This window comes from Microtus oregoni, unplaced genomic scaffold (assembly GCF_018167655.1).
Source record: "Microtus oregoni isolate MIOR12 unplaced genomic scaffold, Mior012 000020F_ref0000438, whole genome shotgun sequence".
Lineage (NCBI taxonomy): Eukaryota > Metazoa > Chordata > Mammalia > Rodentia > Cricetidae > Microtus > Microtus oregoni.
The window spans coordinates 14,009,479-14,028,990 of record NW_024543079.1 but is presented as its reverse complement, the minus strand read 5'-3'; the positions used below and the strand labels follow the sequence as shown (position 1 = coordinate 14,028,990).

At 48.3% G+C, this 19,512-nt stretch overlaps 1 protein-coding gene across 1 annotated transcript in view; it reads right to left on the bottom strand.

The window, feature by feature from the left end:
* Nucleotides 1-507: 507 nt before the first annotated feature.
* Edem2 (ER degradation enhancing alpha-mannosidase like protein 2) overlaps nt 508-19,512 on the bottom strand; it is a 28,986-nt gene continuing 9,981 nt past the window's right edge. The window contains exons 5-11 of the mRNA XM_041670469.1: nt 16,673-16,798; nt 14,306-14,517; nt 11,918-12,059; nt 9,766-9,890; nt 7,508-7,652; nt 3,706-3,827; nt 508-1,086 (exon numbers count right to left, since the gene is read on the bottom strand). Of these exons, the coding sequence (XP_041526403.1) occupies nt 586-1,086; nt 3,706-3,827; nt 7,508-7,652; nt 9,766-9,890; nt 11,918-12,059; nt 14,306-14,517; nt 16,673-16,798 (1,373 nt within the window). The 3' untranslated portion in view covers nt 508-585. The remainder of the gene's footprint in view (nt 1,087-3,705; nt 3,828-7,507; nt 7,653-9,765; nt 9,891-11,917; nt 12,060-14,305; nt 14,518-16,672; nt 16,799-19,512) is intronic.

The window sequence follows — 19,512 nt, the reverse complement described above, 5'->3', positions numbered from 1 at the left end:
GGGCCTGGTCTTCCTGTGAGTGCTGGGGATCTGAACTCATTACCAACCGAACTGCCTCCAGCATCCACTCCGACCCTGATCCTCACAGAACCTAGGCCACTGTCACTTCATACACTCATTAGTGTGTTTTTCTCTACCAGAATCTGTTCCAACGATAACAAAACCCGTTTTCTTTGTTTGCTGCTACTCTCTGGGGTTATGGCTGGCACCCAAAGGTGCTTAATAAACCTCTATTGCCTGGAAGGACACATGGATAGAGGGGACAGCTAAAAGGTCAAAGCACACGCTGGGAAAGCCAACCAAGAAATACCGGCATCGTCACCTTCTCCAGAGGTGCCAGAAAAGGAAGAGAGATTCAACTTTTCGTCCTGGGGGCTGTGGAACCAGCCACCTTGGAGGCCACCTTGGTGTTTAGCTGTTTATTCCAAATGGCTGAAAAAAATAAACTAGATTCATGATCGTTTAACACAATTCCTTTGATTGGAATCTCATCAAGAGCCCAGTATGTAAAACCTGATAGCCAAAAGCAGATTTATTATTATAGCTTAGTCTCAAAAAAATAAAAATTAAAAACTGATCCAGTGGTTATGAGGAGTCTAGGAAAACCTGGCCTAGCAATGCCAGTTTAGAGGTGAAGGGCTGGCTAGGGCAGCTGAGAAGTGGGGTTCTCTGCTTAGCAGGCTGCTTCCCTCTGGGCTGGTCATGGTTTTCAGATGAGGAGAGCGTGCCTGGCTCTGCTGGGGGCTCCCAGGGTCCTGAGCGCATTGTCTTTCTCCGAGCTCTTGACCTGCTCTCTTTGAGAGAGTAGAACTCCCTCATCAAGTCCTCCACTTCCCACTGCTCCTCCTTCAGCCGCCGGCAACAGTGCAAGGCGGCGGGGTCAATGGGGTGAGCTTCGGTGTTGAAGACGTAGCCCCCAGCTCCCAGGATGCACTCCCCATGGGGGGTCATCACAGAGTCAAAGGTGGAGCCGTTGTTATGGATGAAGTTGTTTGGGTGGAACAGAAGGTAGAGGTATTTCACAGTCTCAGCCAGGAAGAATGACTCCATGCGGTTGTCCAGCTTGTGATCCCGGAGGTCCTTGATCTGCCACCGGAGAGGAAAGAAGCAAGTCAGAACAAACCATGGTTTGGGAGTCAGGGTCAGACAGCCCCCTTCAGAAACTGCTCAGCCACTAAAGAGCTGAGGGCCTTTGGGTGAATCACGTCTTTGAGCTTCACTCTTCCCAAGCCACCACCGCCTCTCACCTGAATAATGACAAACTACTTCTGCGTCTGTCCTTCCCCTATGATGCACTTAGATTGCAGATCTTACCTGTCACTTCTCTTAACTCTCTGGACATCTCATTGCACACAGGCTGAGGATGTGAGTCTGTCGGATCCTCCAGGACCTAGTCCCTGCTCCCTCTCTGCCCTCGTTCCTCCCTATCTGGATCCTTTTCTTACAGCTCCAGGCTCAAATCACACTCTCACCTGAGGGTCTTTGTGAAGGTTTTTAAGCACATATCTAAGGAAGTAGGGGAGCCAGCTACAAGGCTGACAGGGGAACAAAAAAAGACGTGCCTCTGCCTCTGTCCCTGCCTCTGCCTCTGTCCCTGCCTCTGTCCCTCTGCTCCTCACGTCCTCTTTGAACTCTCTGAACTCTTCTGTGGTCTCTTTAGCCCTTTGTAGCCATTCTACCACTGATTCACATTTATACAGACACATGGATGATAAACAGAAGTAGATGTAACTCCTGCATGATCTATAATGCATAATCCGAGGATTAATATTGTTGTTAAAGACTTGAATGGAGTCTGGAGAGACTGGAAAGACAAAGAACTTGTGTTTGCCAATGGACAGCTATCAAGGGAAACTGGGACTACTTGGCAAACCGCAACAACAAACCAATGTAGCTTATGAATTTATTATTAGATAAATCCTGACGCTGTGGAAAGGGATCAGTGTGTCCATCTGTTTCCAACACAGTCCTCACGACAAAAGTAACACACCCTCCTTACCTGACCCTTTCTTATGAGTGTCAGGTTTGGACTACTATGCATAACTAAAGGTTGGCTATAGAGACAGAAGCTCCCTGGCCGAGATGAGTGGGATAATCTACTACAGATGCTTGCTTTAGCTTCTTAGATTTTTCAGTACATTTAGCCAAAATGAATTCTCAGTGGACATTTGGATTACACAACACTATGACTCAAGTATGGACTCAATCAAAGACCAAGTCAGGTTTTCTTCCCTGTTTGACAAAGATTGAAGGGCTATTCCCATCATGCACCTTGGGAGACTTCCCAGAGGCCTCCTTTTCATGGAAATGAGCTTAGCTTTCCCAGGGGACTCATTGCTTTGGTTTTTCAGAAAACTGAACACACTGAAAGCCAAAACAAACCACCGCTCTACTACCCCGTTCACTACAGGTCTTCTCCAGCACAGTTGTGGAGTGCGTGTCCAGCGCACATCAGGCCCTAGGCTCAATCTTCAGCACAAGAAAGGAAAAGGGTCTGTCTATACCTTACTTATAAAGTACCAACACATCCCAAAACTGTGCAGAACTTTTGCTTTGAATTCCACATTCCAATACAGTAACTCTTAGGAAACACACAGCTCCTTTTCTTAGCCGTCTGCCTTCCATGTATTAGAGTGGCTGTCTGCACCTTGCCTGTTGGGTCCTATGAGGATGTCAGCTCTGTCATGGAGCCGTTAGTATGCTACTTCTAATGTACCAATCAGATCATGACACCGCTCTGCTGCGGACCCCACCCCAAATCCCACTCTCTCCTGTGCCTACAAAGGCTCTGCATCATCTACCTCTTCCCTTTCAGTGTCCTCCTCTCTACCCTTACTCCTTGCTCACTCTCCTACTCCAACCACACTGGTTTTCTTTCTATCTCTCATACACATTTTTATTATTTTTCCAACTAAAATGTAAGCTCCTGAGAGCAAGGGTCCAGGTCTGCCTGTCTCTATCCCTGGCCTGGAACAGTGCCTGGCACATGCCAGTCACACGGTAAATACCGTGGGAATGCAGAACTGCTTACTAAGGAGCCCATGCTTGATGAACACAGGACTACGGGACTCCAGATTTCGTCTCTTAAAATTTATTTTAAAAGCCCTCAGACAAAATTTTCTACAAACCCCTTTGCAAAGCACGTATTCTGAGAGACGAGGACCACTGGTGCCGAGAGCTTAGGGTTTAACCCACCTTGGCAGCTAGTGCCACAGCATTTGTGAGACTCCATTTCAGTTAACTGTGACAATCCCAGTAACTACAATAATGTGGACTTGCTTTATAAGCTGGGTCACCCTGCCCTGGGGCCCACAGAAAGGCCACAGTTAGGATGTTTATCAGTCACCCAACATTCTCGGACTGTGTGCTCACTGCTTACCCCTAGCAATGACAAGCTACAGGCCGAAAAGAAACTTTTCAGCCTTCTTCCATGCTCCTGCCCTTGTGCCCTATAACTACACCAGCCTGTAAGAGGATGCTGGACTCTAACTCCTGCAGAGCCTGCAGTTCTTTCCCCAGAAGGCCTTTCTGCCTGCCTGAGTCACTCTTCCCTGGCCTGTCTTTCTTGACCTTTCACCCTTCACTAGAGGCCTTCAGCAAGCCTCTCTGTTCACAGTGTACAGCCGCTCCCCTCCAGTGTTAACGCCCCAGCGCTCCCAGCCACTACCATGGCTTGTGAGTGGCAAGAGGCCCCGAAACACTCACGGTTGCAAATCCGCACTCCACCTTGCTGATTTTCTCAATGGACTCCACTGCGTCTCTCCCGAGTTCTAGGAGAGTGGGATCCCCTGTGGCGCGGTAGAGGTACATTGCGCTCTCGATGAGCTCTGTAAAGACAAGCAGACCTTCTCAGTGGCTGAGCAGGCATGGCACGGGGCCTACTCAGGAAAAGGACTTCCCCTCCATTGCCGGTCTGCAGAGCCCCGCTGGAGAGAATCATAGCACAGCTTTGGGGACTACGTGGCAAACTGCAACCAACGAAACCATTGTAGCTTATGAATTTATTATTAGATAAGTTCTGGCATTGTGGAAAGACTGGAGGTGTCCGTGGTGAGTTTTCAGAGCCAAGATGCACAGATCCTGAAGCTCCACTGAACTCCGCAGACTCCCATCCCCCAAAGAGAGAGGCAGCCCGCTCTGGGACAGAAAAGGTAGCTGAGGTTGTGGCCTGATCCGTAACATCTGTTCTCTCCCTGACTTCTGCAGTGTCCGTGGCTGTCTGACTCACAACTATTCCCAGAAACCAAGGAAAAGAACAACCATGGAACACGGTGCCATGAAGAAGGACTTGCCCAACACATACAAAGGCCCTGGCTACGATTCCCAGCACCACAGAAAAAGAAAAAAATATTAATTAAAAAAAGCTGGGTGTGGTGGCACACACCTAAAAATCCCAGCTCCTGGAAAATGAGGATCAAGAGTTCTAAGTCACTCTCATCACTACAGTGAGTTCAAAGTTAGCCTGGGCTACATGAGAAGGTGCTTCAGATGCTCTGAAGGATCCTATTCTTCACCACAGCTGGAAGTTCAGCCAGGGGCTCTTTCCTAAGCCAGATATTGGCCAACAGGAGTGGGCCCAGGTGAGACTATTTACCATTAAAAAGAAGAAAATATGTATTGCTTTTAAATACATGAATTTTTATTGGGAAAAATGATTCTGTACTGTCGACAGCCTCGGTGGGCAGAAGTGAAAGCTCATCATTTTTTCTTTTCTTTTTCTTTAAATTATTTTGGGACAGGGTCTTTCTGTGCAGTTCTAGCTCTTCTTGAACTCTGTAGACCAGGCTGGCCCTTAACTTACAGAGATTCACCTGCTTCTGCCTCCTGAGTGCTGGGATTAAAGGCGTGCGCCACCACTGCCCGGCTTCATTATGTTTCCTACTTCAGCACCAACTGCTTCTCAAATCAAAGAATTTCTCTCTTCCCTTCCCCGACATCTCCCCTGAGCTCCTTTCCTGGCTCTTTCCCTTCTGGTGGGAACTCTAGCTCCGACTTCTTTACTCATCTACCCATTTCTGTAGTGTGGGGAGCAGAGCCAGGGCCTTGCACATGCTAGGTCTCCACACAGAGCCACAGACACCCCGCCAGAGCTGTGTCCACAGACACCCCGCCAGAGCTGTGTCCACAGGTACCCCCGCCAGAGCTGTGTCCACAGACACCCCGCCAGAGCTGTGTCCACAGGCACCGCGCCAGAGCTGTGTCCACAGGCACCCCGCCAGAGCTGTGTCCACAGACACCCCGCCAGAGCTGTGTTCACAGGCACCCCGCCAGAGCTGTGTCCACAGGTACCCCCACCAGAGCTGTGTCCACAGGCACCCCGCCAGAGCTGTGTCCACAGACACCCCGCCAGAGCTGTGTCCACAGACACCCCGCCAGAGCTGTGTCCACAGACACCCCGCCAGAGCTGTGTCCACAGACACCCCGCCAGAGCTGTGTCCACAGACACCCCGCCAGAGCTGTGTCCACAGGTACCCCCACCAGAGCTGTGTCCACAGGTACCCCCACCAGAGCTGTGTCCACAGGTACCCCCACCAGAGCTGTGTCCACAGATACCCCGCCAGAGCTGTGTCCACAGGCACCCCGCCAGAGCTGTGTCCACAGACACCCCGCCAGAGCTGTGTCCACAGACACCCCGCCAGAGCTGTGTCCACAGGCACCCCGCCAGAGCTGTGTCCACAGACACCCCGCCAGAGCTGTGTCCACAGGTACCCCCCGCCAGAGCTGTGTCCACAGACACCCCACCAGAGCTGTGTCCACAGGCACCCCGCCAGAGCTGTGTCTGTAGGCACACCCCCTACCACTGAGCCTCATCTACTCTTTTGGATTTTGGAGAACAAGTCTCCGCCCATGTCCTCAGATCTCTCTCTCCCTTCCCTCCCCTCATCCCACAGGCCTCTAAACAAGCGCTAACCCAACTGCTCACATTCTAGGGTGCATTCCAGGGCAGACAACACACGCAGAAAGACAGTGTTCTCGTGGGAGGCCTCCCTCTGCTGTCAGCAGCTGGCTGGGTCAAGGCCAACTTTTTCTCTTTTTCACACGTGGGCTTTGTGTGTGAGCCAGTGCTTTGCTTTATTATGCCCTTCCCCCTCAACTCTGAAGGACAGTTCAGGGAGGTAAAAGCCCTCATAAAGGACTTTAGGCTAGGTTCTGTAACTGTCGTCAACGGCTCAGACCATCCGGGAGGTGGTGGTGCATGCCTTTAATCTCAGCACTCAGAAGGGAGAGGCAGGTGGATCTCTGTGAGTTCGAGGCCAGCTGGTCTACAGAATGAGTTCCAGGATGACTGACTCCATAGTTACTGGGAAACCCTGTTTTGGATAAAAAAAACCAAAAAAAAAAAAAAAAAACCAAAAAACAAACTCCTGCCAGACCCATGCACTAGCCAGTCTAGCTACAGAATAGCATCTTATCTCTCCTACCTATTGTGTGGGGGAAGGAAGGGTGACTGACTCGGCACTCCTAGAATTCCTGGCAGTGATGTGTGTTTCTCTCCAGAACCTTCCTGCCAGCCAGCCCTGCAGATAGAGCAGGTTGCCTTCAGCAGCAGCAGCTCTCTCTGGTGATAACCAGAAAACCAGTGGCTGTAGGAGGATTTCAATAAGGAAGGGCCTCTCTGAAGCCCCAGTGTAGAAAACCATCTAAATGTTTGGCGTGTAGTCGCAAAGTTGAGTTTTATCTCCTGGTAACAATAAATATGACTGATATTTCCCAGGAGTTTTCTTAAAAAAAAAAAAAAAAAAGCCATGAGAACAACTGTGTGAGAAACACCACAAGCAGCAGCTCCTGCGGTCCTGGCATGTGACTGCCGTTCTCCCCGCCCACGGTCCTACACGCACTAGGGTTAGAAGCAGCAAAGACTGGGGCAGAGAACACAGAGCATAGGGGAGTCACTAGGAAGGCCAGGCAGAGACTACCATGCTGAGACAACCATAATACAAACTGACCTACACTAGGCTGTGAGCCCACCTGCCGACTAAGCTCGGCCTCTGACTCCCTTTGCCCTTCAGGCCTCACTTTTTAACATCCCTGCAATGAGTCAGAAGACGTCAGAGCTGAGAAGGACGTAAGATAGTGTCCAGTTTGTGGCACTCTCCTTGATTCTGAGCTGCCAAGAACAAGTGAACAAAACCTGACGATGGCTTAAGGGCCGAGGTTCTGTCAGTCCGCCCTATGGAAGTGTGCTTTGCCCCTACCACTCACAGAAGGGGCCTACAGTCCGTGATGTTCTGGTGGCAGAAGTCCCCAGGACTCAGCCTAGCTGGCATCTCCCTTTTTTGCTCATTTCTCCAAGTTTGAAAGAACATAGGACTTAGATAGGAAACTTGGGTTCTGGTTCCAGCTCCTAGCTTGGCCAAACCACTCCAACCTACCAGAACTCAGTTCCCATCTCTAGCAGGAAAACCACTAGAGAATAGAGAAAAGTGGCCTGGGGAGTACCCATGAAGGGTCAGGGTGTGAGGACTCAGAGCCTGCAGATTGGCCACGCACCAAACACACCGCTTACCCGGTCGAAGTGGATAGCCTTCCCGCTTCTCCACTGTGTATCCCTGAGGAATGTTATAGAATTCTGGCAGCCCCCCAAATTGCTTCCATACAGTGTAGTAATTGAGGAAGGTCCTCATGGCATTGTCAATGTCCCCAATAAGGCTCTGTGGAAAAGAAATGGTCACCAGGTCAGCAGACTCAGGCATGAGTCCATGGGCAAAACATCACAATCAATTAATCTCAAGCAAGCCTTGGAAGCCAAAGGTGCTATTATCAATCCTAAGGTTGGTCACCGACTCTGTGCCATCCTGAGCCACAGAGCAAACGTCTCTGGGACTTATCTGCAATACAAAAAATTCAACACCTATTCATACCTTGTTGAGGACCTGAGATTAGGAGAAAGGCTGGCTGTACTAAGGCTCAGGAGGCTCCCATACCTCCAACAGAGAGCCATGCCCACCTCTTCAAGTTTCTCTATGCAGACCTGGGTTTTTTGTTTGTTTGTTTGTTTTTTAATACAGTCTCTGAACATGCTGCTCTGGCTCTGCACTCTCTGTATTCATTCAATAATCTGTCTTGGTTTTCTTCCGCATATACTGAGAACCCTTCTGTTTATACAGCTGCACAGTACTCGGTCACTTAGACCAGAACTGAATCCATTCTAGAAGAAGACATTTGCCTTGGTTCCAGTCTTTTGCCATTTGCTAAAACAATTAATGCTGCACTAAATAATGCCTATACATCACTTCAAACATATGAAATGTATCTGTAAGACAAATCTCCAAAAACAGGCTTTGTGGGTCAGAGGATATGTCTACTTAAAGAATCCTTTACTTTCCTTCTTTTCCTTCAAGACGTCTCACCACATGACCCTGTCTATCCTGGAACTTGCTCTGTAGGCAAGGCTGATCTCAGACTCAGAGATTCACTCACTTCTGCCTCCTAAGTGCTGGATGAAAGTATGTGCTACCTCAGCCAGGTCGCTTGCTTATATTTTAAAATCCTACTTATTATTTCTCCTGCTGCTTTACTCTAGTACAACAGCAACCTTTAGTTCTTTGTGTTTCCGTGACTTTTTATGTGTGTATGTGTGCATAGGTGTGTGTTCCTGTGCCTGCGTGTGGAAGCCAGGACACAGACTCAAGTGTTGATCCTTAGAAGATGTCCCCTTGTTTTTTGAGATAGGGTCCCTCACTGGCCTGGAGCTCTTACCAAGTAGGCTAAGTGTAGTAAGTTCCAGGCCAGACAGGACTACATAGTGAGGCTCTCTCAAACAACAAAACAAAACAACAACAGAAACACATTTCCAAAACTCAACTTCCTCAATAGTGTTGTGGGATATTTTATCACACTGTGTAAAAATGTGTCACTCTGATTGGTTTAATAAAAAGCTGAACAGCCAATGGCTAGCAGGAGAGGTTAGGTGGGACTTCCAGGCAGAGAGAGGAATTCAGAGGGATGAATCTAGGGGTGCAGGAGATGCCAGCAAGACACCGAGGAAGTCGGGTGTACATTATGGAGGACGGGTAACAAATCACATGGAAGAACTTAGATTAATAGAAATGAATAAATTTAAATTCTAAGAGCTAGTAGGACAAGTCTAAGCTAAGGCCAAGCAACCATAATTAATAGAAGTCTCTGTGCTGATATTTGGGAGCTGTTAGACCAAAGGAAAGTCCAACTACACAACACTGTTTCCTGAAGGCAGGTTTTGTGTTTATAACACAAAGGTAGACTGTCCGTTCTCACAGCTTCCTAAGTGTCTTTCTCAAAACTTGGGTGGCCGAGGCAGAGGGAATCAGAAGTTCAAGGTCATCCCCCGTTAAGGTAGTGAATTCAAGGCCAGCCTGGGATATGTGAGGTCCTGTCTCAAAACAAAAGCTAACTGCAGGCATCATTTAGATTACAAACTATTTTGGTACAAGAAATATTATGGTACAGGTAAGGGAGATTAGATGGGCTCCAAGGCCTCTCCTAAGTATAATTCTACCAGACTGGATGGGGGGAGGGGAATCAGCACAGTGTCGAGGAGGGAACTTGAGAGAAATGCCCCTGAAAAGCAGCTCTTGCCAGTGGCTGTTCCCTTGGCCTGGGGCACAGCGCACATTGCTGCAGACGGCACTTCACCCACACTCCCTTGGAAGACTTGGTTAGGGAGAGTGGCGCATCTGCCTGACTCACTTTAGTTCTTTCTTCCTCACACTGCCCCGGAGCACTCAAGCAGCTTGCGTACATCAGCACACCACAGAACAGTGATCACTCTCTGACAAATCCTACCTGAAGACCAGGCCAGTAGGCCTCCAAGGACTGGAAGACTGGCATGGACACGGTGCCCTTGTACATCTGCACCCACAGGTACCAGTCATCGAAGTGAGTGTAATTCCGAATGGCTTTGTTGTACTCTGCATCATGGAGAAGAGAAAATGGGCACAGGTGACTGAAGAGACAGACAAGCCTTGACGACAAAAGGGAACCCTTATGCTATGACATGCAGCATGGCCTAGCGTTGTCTGGAACAGACTAGGACACAACGAGGTAAGTGCATTAAAAAGGAACAGGGGTTCAACACTCCATGCGCAGATTCCTTTCCACGTGCTAGCTATGACCTGGGGCAAACTTTCCCTCTTCAGCCTCAGCTCTATCATATGTTAAACTGGGGAAGTAATGTTATAGACCTTGTGAGATTGTTCAGTCATTACTCAGCTAACAAATTGGTATTCAGATATCCATAAGACAAAGCCTCCCCAACAAGGAGCTGGCATAGCAGTCGGAAGCTGAGCTGACATTTATCCCCTAGGACGTGCGTCCACGATGACTTAGTTCTGCGTTCATTGCAGAATCTCCACTGCTAGCACTGTGCATAATAAATAAACATAAGAATAAACGAAGAGGGGGCTGGAGAGATGGCTCAGTGGTTAAGAGCACCGGCTGCTCTTCCAGAGGTCCTGAGTTCGATTCCCAGCAACCACATGGTGGCTCACAATCATCTGTAATGAGATCTGGCATCCTCCTCTGGCGTGCAGGCATACATGGAGGCAGAATGTTGTATACATAATAAATAAATAAATCTTTAAAAAAAAAAGAATTAACGAAGAGCCAAATGCAGACACAAATTCATAAGCTATGTCAAAAACTGTAGTAAAATGAAACAACCAATGCTCAAAGGTTGGCCCAGGGGTTGGTACATCAAATGTCACCCAACAAAGATGCGCTAAATAAGCCAACAACAGTTGTAGTAACTACTGCTGTGAGCTCGACACCTGTATGGCAATTATTACCAGGGGCCCACAAGGTCGGTTTTTACTAATCTGATAACTGTGACCTACTGCATATAAAGGACTGGGAGAAGCCAGAAATGAGAAGGCAGAGGGCATACGTCGCCGGTTCTATGCTGAGGAGGAGCACACCGCTTCCTAGGCAGGGCATGCAAACTAGGCTCTGAAGGGAGGATGGAACGCGGTCATATGTAGACAGGAAATAAAAATACTCTAGGAGAAGCGACCACCATGTGAAGTGGCCAAGAAGTAAGGCGTCCGGACCGGAGGGACGCTCACTAAGACACAAGAGCCCAGAAAGCAGGTGAAGCGAAACAATGGGGAAACTCAGAAACCTCAGGAAGTAAACAACTCTGAGGCTTCAAGAAGTCCCTGAAATCAACCAGATGCACTGGGCCCCTCCCTCACTAAGAATATATAAGCTGCGAGGGCTGCTCAGTGGATTTCTCTCACAAGCTTAGTTGCCTGGAAGGAGCTGAGACTAGCTCCAAGTCACCGGAAGAAGTAGAGAGCGGCCTAATAGATGCAGATATCAGCCAAGCTGCTAGAGGGGCTCTGACCACTCGAGCTGTCTGGAAGAGACTCTCCAGTCTGCTGAATTGTTGTAAACTGTGCGGTATGCTCTGGGTTTCCACATCACCCACGCTGATTCATTTGGTGATGCAGCTATCTTTGAGTCATTTCTGCTTGCACCTCTCACTTATTTCTGCAAGGAACCCCAATAAAACTCTCTGGTTCACTGAACCGGATCTTGATGGTATCCGTACTTTAGTCTGGTATTGGTTCCCTATCTGGGGCGAGGTGTTTGTTCATGTCTCCTCAGGAATGAATGGTGTCACACAACAAAGGTGGAGGGGGGAGATAAAAAGTTTAATGTTATCCTTGGCTACAGAGAATTTCAGACAAGCCTAGGCTACATGAGACCTTGATTCAAAACCAAAAATAAATAAATAAATAAATAAAACAAATAGAACAAAACCTAAACCAAACAAGCCCATAAAGCAGAAAAAGACAATCTGAAGAGGTACAGTGGGAATCAAGGGCCTCCAGTGGCTCTGGATGCAGAATGGACGGCTTCTGTAGGCACCTGATGTGCACAATAAACACAATCAGCAGGAGAGCCATAGGAAAACCCCCTTACCCGCCCCTTTTACCTAGAAACATTGCCATGAGCTTCTTATCCTGAAGAAGGATGGCTCCTTTCACCAGGTACTCAAAATAGGAGTCCACACCAGCCCCGATGCCTGCATCCTGGGCCACCCACTTGCCAGTGAGCACATCGATGTGATTGCCAACCTAAAAGAGAAACACAGTACCTAGAAGGACCAAGGCCAAAGGAGATCTATCTACCTGGTGCTCTAACTGCCCGGTGACATGCCAGGCAGGCACCTCAGCATTTCCTGAAAACATGCGGGCTATGGAGCAAGCCACGAGCCTGGGCCACAGCCATCCTACTGTGGAGACAGCTCGTGTCCATTTGAAAGAACTGACTTAGCACACTAGACCAAAAGGAAAGGGAAAGAGAATGATCTGAAGTATCCACTCCTTGCTTAGGGAGAGATGAGGAGAACTTGTTTCTGGAATCTGTCACAGACTCAAGGCACGAGTTTGTGACTCCAGTGTCTAAAAATCAAACACAGCTGGGCATGAGGCACAGTAGGAGGGTAGCTGCTCAGCATTCACAAGGCCCTGGGTTCAAACCCCAGTATCAAAAAGTCAAAAACAAAACAGCTCATACAAACACACACACACACACACACACACACACACACACACACACACGTGCTGAGTTCCCAGTCACAGTCCGCATCTCAATATAGCTAACAGATTTTTATTATTTTTTAAATGTAATATTACTATTTTTATTCTTTCTATCTAGCTATCTATCTGTCTGTCTGTCTGTCTGTCTGTTTGTCACATATGAATGTCGACAGGCCAGGATGCACAGGAATGGTCAAGGAGAGAAGGGTACAGACAGGGCACCAACCGAGTCCACCACAGTTCCAAGGCTGGAGCAAAACCTGCCTACATTGGACTAAAGATGTTACTACGGGCCTCCAGAGTGGCGTGGCATCTGAAGGGATTTTATGAATCCGCAGACAAACTCCACTCTCTGAGCTGACTTTGCACCAAACTTTACATAAAACCACTTTCAAAAACAAGAAGCTGTAGTGTCTCCGCATAGTTTGTTTTATTTTGTGGTTTTTCCAGACAGGGTTTCTCTGTGTAACCATCCTGGCTGTTCTATATAATTCATTCTGTACACCAGACTGGCCTCGAACTCTTACAGCTCTGCTTGTCCCCACCTCCCACGTGCTGGGACTGAGAGCATGCACCACCACCACCCGGCCAGCATAGTTTTTAATACACTAACATCACTGCTGGTATATGAGAGCCAGAGAGGCTAAACAACCTTGAAGCAGGGCCAGGACTTGAATCTAGCACTGAAGTGTTACTGTCCTGATTGCGTTGGATTAATGACTGGTAGTGTCACTGGTTTATCCCTTCTGGGATTTGACATTAGCTTTGAGGATTAGCTGGTCCGAATAGGTTAAATATCCATTTATTAATAGGAACTGAAGGGAAAATGAAGCCCTAGGGTCAAATATGCTTGGGAAATGTTAAGCAAAGCTAAAGAGATTCCTTTACCATTGCATTTAATAACTTTTATTCTGTTCAAGTTCTTTGTGACTCTTAAAAAGAAAAAGAAAGAAAAAAAGTAAAAAGCAGTAACAACAAAAACTCTGATACCATATACAAGAATTCCCTAATTTAACTGTTCTGGAGTTATTTTTTCATAGACCAGTCACTCAACATCTCTCGGTACTGGTGTTCTGGAAAACAGTTTCGCAATGCCGATAGTCACCTGAGGCCCAGGTGAACTGGTAATCTATGGCCAATGAGTCAGGGGTGTGAAGTGTCTGACTCCTGCCTAGAGGTGAGAAAGGCTCAGAGCATACAGAACTCTGTTCCTGCCAAGGATGAGCAGTCTGGCTCTCTTCCCTCCTGTGCTAGCTGGTTTAAGTCAACCTGACACAGATAGAGTCATTCTGGAAAAGAGAACCTTAACTGAGAAAATGCCTCCACTACACTGGCCTGTGAGCAAGTCCCTGGCACATCTTGAAGATTGATGGAGCAGGGCTTGGCTCATTGTGGGTGGTGTAACCCCAGGGCTGGTGATCCTGGAAGATCTAACAAAACCGGTTGAGCAAGCCAGTCGGTAGCACTCTTCCATGGCCCCTGCATCAGTTCTTGCCTCTAGGTTCCTGCCTTGAATTCCTGCCCTGACTTCCCTGATTATGGACTACAAGATGTAATAAACGCTTTTCTCCCTGCTGCTCTTGGTCATGGTATTTTTTCACTGCAACAGAAATCCTAACTAATGTAGCTCTGTGGAAAAGCAAATGGCTCCGTCTACTTCTGGTATCCGGGGCCGCTCTTATAATCACTGTAAGATTCCCTTCCTTGGCGGAACTCTTAACTCATGGGGTGGGGGCACACAGAAGCCTTAGCTTACACAAGGAAGGCAGCAGCTGACTTACCAGCCCAATATCTGACCGGCTCTCCCAGAGGCGCATCAGGGCCACCCTGGCCACATCTTCAAACACGGGGTCACCGGTGAGGCTGCTCAGGGTGGCAAATTCTACAATGAAGGTCCCAATACCCGCTGTACAGGTAACAGGGGTCTCTCCAGGGTTCACACCATGAAGCAGGTTCACAGTTCCGTAGGGCATGCCCGTGGGGGTCTGAAACGCTAAAGCATCAGAAACTTAGATCCCAGGTGGAAGGAGAGTGAGGTGGTGAGGACAGACCCCAAGCTTTAGGCCTCAATCAGCACTTGTTTCTTTTTTTCTTGTTAACTGTTTGAGTCTGAGCCAGAGAAAGATACAAGCCTCACTACAGGACACTTAACTGCGTAACCCTGTAACCCCGATGCCACCAAACACTGAGCTAGGTAACCTTGGGTTCCTGCTGTGATGAGGGGACCTGGAAAGAGCTGAGTCCTGGCTACCACACTCCACACAACTTCATTTATTTTACTACTTTGTTTTCACACTGTGCCTTCCAAAGCCTGCAGGAAACCGAGCGTGAAGCAGGTCGGGCTGGTGCTGCAGTGAGCCCCGCTGGCAGTTACTCAGAGACTTTCATCAAGTCAAACACATCCGTAGAGAGGTCAGTTTTAGATTCTGATTCAGATAAAAGTTCAGGGAAAAATTATTTTTAAAAGAAAACCTAAAAATAGGATACAAACCAAACCACTAATACAATACAACCCCTACTTAACAGGTAGGGAGCCTGTCACAAGTGACTCAGCTAAAGGTCACAAAGGAGAGTCACACACAGAGGGAGTTGGAAGGCCTGCGCTGACCCCACCCCTTCAAATCCAGCCCAGAGCTTTGTCTGTCTCACCCCTTGCCTCTGAGCCCAGGGAGGAACTAGGTGATGAGCCCAAGACAGAGATTTCCTCTCCACCCCCAAGGCAAACAACAGCAGAGCAGTCACAAGTCACCAAATTGTGAACTAATTTGTCAAAACTTAGGAGCGCTACAAGGTCCAGACACTCCGGCAGGAGGAATGAGACGTGCTCTCTGGCACAGAGCAGGCAGGGAGAAAGCATCACAAGCAAGAGGGGCTCAAAGGAGTACTTGAGAGACAGGAAGTGCGCCAAGGAGGGTGTGGTCCAAGAATCCTCTTTCTTGACCTATAGAGATACACCGCTGCTGGCTTCATAATTACTGGGTATGAACTTTAGAATATGTATATTACTCAGTGCAAATAATTTTTTAATGAGAAAAAAACAGAAGGCACAGTAAGGCAGTTTTCTCCGGGGATGAATCACACAGGACATGATGTCTGTGAGGAGACACGTGGCTGTGAGCCATGAGCTATGAGACCTGAGCCCAGCTCGCTCTCTCGCCTGCCCTCCCCAGGGCCGAGAGACAAATAAATGAGATGGCCAAGGAGCCAGTAGAATGCACGCAATGCCAGTCATGTGTCTGGGTGTGAACCACCCTGGACTCCTACCACACCCAGGACAGAACACAGTGTCCAGCTAATGCCGCTGAGCCCAGCAGTGATGGCCCCACTGGATAAAAACACAGAAACTTGGCTCATAGTGCTGAACATAGCTTAACCAGCAAACCCAATCCCTGTCATCTCAAGTTTGCTAAGCATCTTCTGTCTGACCTCAGCTTAGCCTTCCAAAAGATACATCTAGCAGGTACGAATTATGGTTGACAGAGAAATTGAGCCACGGAGCAGGAGAATGGCATGGCCAAGATGCTGGGTGGCCGAGGAAAGCCTAGAACCTGCAGCCCTAAGGCTCAGACCAAAGCTATTCCCTGGGGCCCTCTCATTCCAGCAGCATGTGACCTGGGAGGGGACAAGAGGGCTCCCTCAAAATAAATGCAAGGACCACTTAATCTGTGAGACTCGCTTGGCCTACACCTGCAAGCAGTAGTAACATCCTGAGCCAACACTCCAGCAAGCCCTTAAAATGCTCAGGACTCTCCTGACTTCAGTAGTGAGAACTCTCCTGGTTTTTATAGTGGATGGTTTTACAGGGGTAGAAAGAGAGATTTGAAGTTTTAAAAGACAAAAATCAGGGGAAAATCTCGGCACTGCCATTCTTACCTCCAGCAAGAGAGGCTGGGTTAGAGCCAGATGTGGTGGCACACACCTGCTAACTCGGCACTTGGGAGGCAGAGGCAGGACTGTCAAAACCTCAAGGTGAGCCCTGACTGTATAGTAAGTTACAGGCTAGCAAGAGCTATATAGTGAGACCCTATCTGGAAGGAAGAGAGGAAAAGAGGATCTACTGGGCTTTGTGCCATTGTCACCTCCCATTGCCCCTAACCCACCTTCAGTCCCCACCCCTCACCTCTGCCCCATCTCTGCCTGGCTCTTACCCGGGAGCAGTTTTCGGGCTGCTTCCTCAGCCATCCTGAGGAGAGGTCCAGAACAAGGCCATCCAGCTTCTACTTCCACTCCAGCCTTCTTTGACAGCAGATGAGCAGAAAGGAGTCCGCCTACCACTAAAGAAGGCACAAAACACAAGTGTCAGGGTCCTACCAGTTTCTCTCTTATGCAAACTAGAACTAACCACGCTACTGGAGTGCCTCACTAGGAAGGAGCTAGCAAAGCCATCCCTACCCAGGCAAAGTGGCACACACCTCTAATCCCAGTGCCTGGGAAGTAGAGGCAGAGTTTGAAGCCATCCTGGACTACACAGTGAGATCCTGTCAGCTTTCATAGTGACAAAAGGCGCGATGCAACCTGGAGAAAACAGACTTACCCAGCAGAGGACCCTGAATGCTGCCATACTGACCTGTCTGCCAAGGCACGCCCACAGGCGCGATAGCGGCATGACTGTCCAGGAGGAGCCACACACTTTCTGACTCCATCTATGACTTGCTCCAAGGGAGGGAATGTATGTCTGGTAATGGAAACCTGACCAAAAGCCCATGGTGAGGGAGGTCAAAGGCTCCTAGGGATAAATCTCCTACGTGGGGCTGCCTTCCAAATAGTTATTTGTCCCCCCTATAGATTAATACTTCAAAAGGAGCTTCTCCGAAAGCAGTCAGTATTGTAGTGCTCCACTTATTCCCAATGCAGATTCATAGCTGACTACTGAGTGTTCAGCCCTCAACAGAACAAATGCCCTCCTCGCGGCTTAGGAGGTATCTCAGAAGAGGGGTGGCCCGGATGTAAGGGGCAGAGGATGGAGAGGAGTGCTGGGTCTATGGCATGGCCGTCGCACTTGCTAACTCACAGCAGCTATGGTCTCTGCACAGGGCCAGACCGGGAAACATTCCAGCATGAATGAGACGGGTGTTCAGGAGGCCCCATCCCTAGCTGAGGGACCACTGCTAAGCGATGGCTGCTAGCGTCTGGCCACTGCTAGGTTGCCCATGTTTCAGTGGATAACCACACACTCCCGTGCAGGCCGTATTTTCTACGTATGACGGTTGGGAGAGGAAGTATGAGGAGAAGTTCTAGAGCGAGTGAGAAGAGGGATTTGAGTTGAATATGACCAAGGTACATTATATACATCTATGAAATCATCAAAAAATCAATTTTAAGGGGGCTGGAGAGATGGCTCAGAGGTTAAGAGCACTGACTGCTCTTCCAGAGGTCCTGAGTTCAATTCCCAGCAACCACATGGTGGCTTACAGCCATCTATAATGAGACCTGGCGCCCCCTTCTGGCTTGCAGGCACACGTGGAAGGAATGCTATACACATAATATAATATATATATATATATATTAAAAAAATCAATTTTAAAAGGGCCATTGAGATAGTTCGGTGAGTTAAGGTACCTACTGCCGAGTCTGATGATGTGAGTTCTACCCCCAGGACTCACACAGCGGAAGGAGAAAATTAATCCCTCCCCCCGGTTGTTCGCTGACCCCACACATGCTATGTCATTGTGTGTTCACCCAAACCCATACAATAAATGAGTCAATGTAATACAACTTTAAAAAATAAATTAAAATATCCTAAAACTGCGGTTCTCAACCTTCCTAATGCTGCAACACTATACAGTTCTTCATGTTGTGGTGACCCCCAACCATAAAATTATTTTCTCTGCTACTTCATAACTGCAATTTTGCTACTGTTATGAATCATAACATAAATACCTGATAGCAAGATATCTAATATGCAACCCCAGAGGGGCTGAGAACCACTGTTCTAAAACAAACAAACAAAAGTCATTCCTTACTCCCACCTATTGGACAGCATTAATGGGGTTTTTCCCTTGGTGGTGACAAAAACAATGGCCACTCCTTGAAGTTGCCAGGACAGACCAAGGTCTAGGCACTGCTCCTCCTCTGCAGATACCAATTTTAAGGTTCAGAGGAACGAAGTGGCTTGCCCTGGCTCACCTATATGACAGGCAGTAGGACAGTCTGTCCGACTCTAAAGCGTGGCTCACTTCGGTCCATCACTCTGTCTGTCGGGAGAAGACAGCTGCCACTGCCTCCATCTTACTTTTCGAGTCATCACACTATATTCAGGGTGTGTGAAAAAGACAGATTCTGTGACTGGAAATACGGCTGACCAGGTACCAGAAGTGCCCTCTGGCAAAAAATAACCTGTGACCTTAAGCTTTGGTTTTCCTTCCTCCTGTCTAAGAGGAGCAGAGACAAAGACAGGACGAGGCCAACAAGTCCTCTGGTAAAAGGTCTCTGCGTGAAGGGTGTCCTCTAAGAATTAGACATTCTACAGAAGAATAAATTAAGCTAGACCCTCATACATCCTTGAGTGAACATGAGGACAATTACAAGCCTCAAACGTGGGTACTAAGTAAAAGTAAGGGGGCTACGTGAGAGCCAAAGTTATGTTTTTAGTTTTAATTACTGTGCCTGAGCGATCCATGAAATAAACCTGCCTCTAACATGTGAGCCCCTTGCTCAGGGACAGACACTTCCTGAAACGCTGGAGGCTACTGCATATGGGAGACCACAAGCCGTATGGGTTTGCTCCCCTAAACAAGTTTGTTTGACTCAACTGCACCAGATGTGCTGGATCACATGGAGGTGGGAGGTGCACAGGCAGGAAATACGTCACCATGTACACTTGCCCCTGGCTGGACATAGGCCAGAGGTCCCACAGGCAGGAAGTACATTGGGATATATGCTTGTACCTTATTGAACCTGACGGGAAGTACGGTGGCCTTTTGGGTTTGTCTTTATAAGCCTCTGTAAAATATTACTTAAGTTGCCATTTTCTGGAACCCTAGAAAGG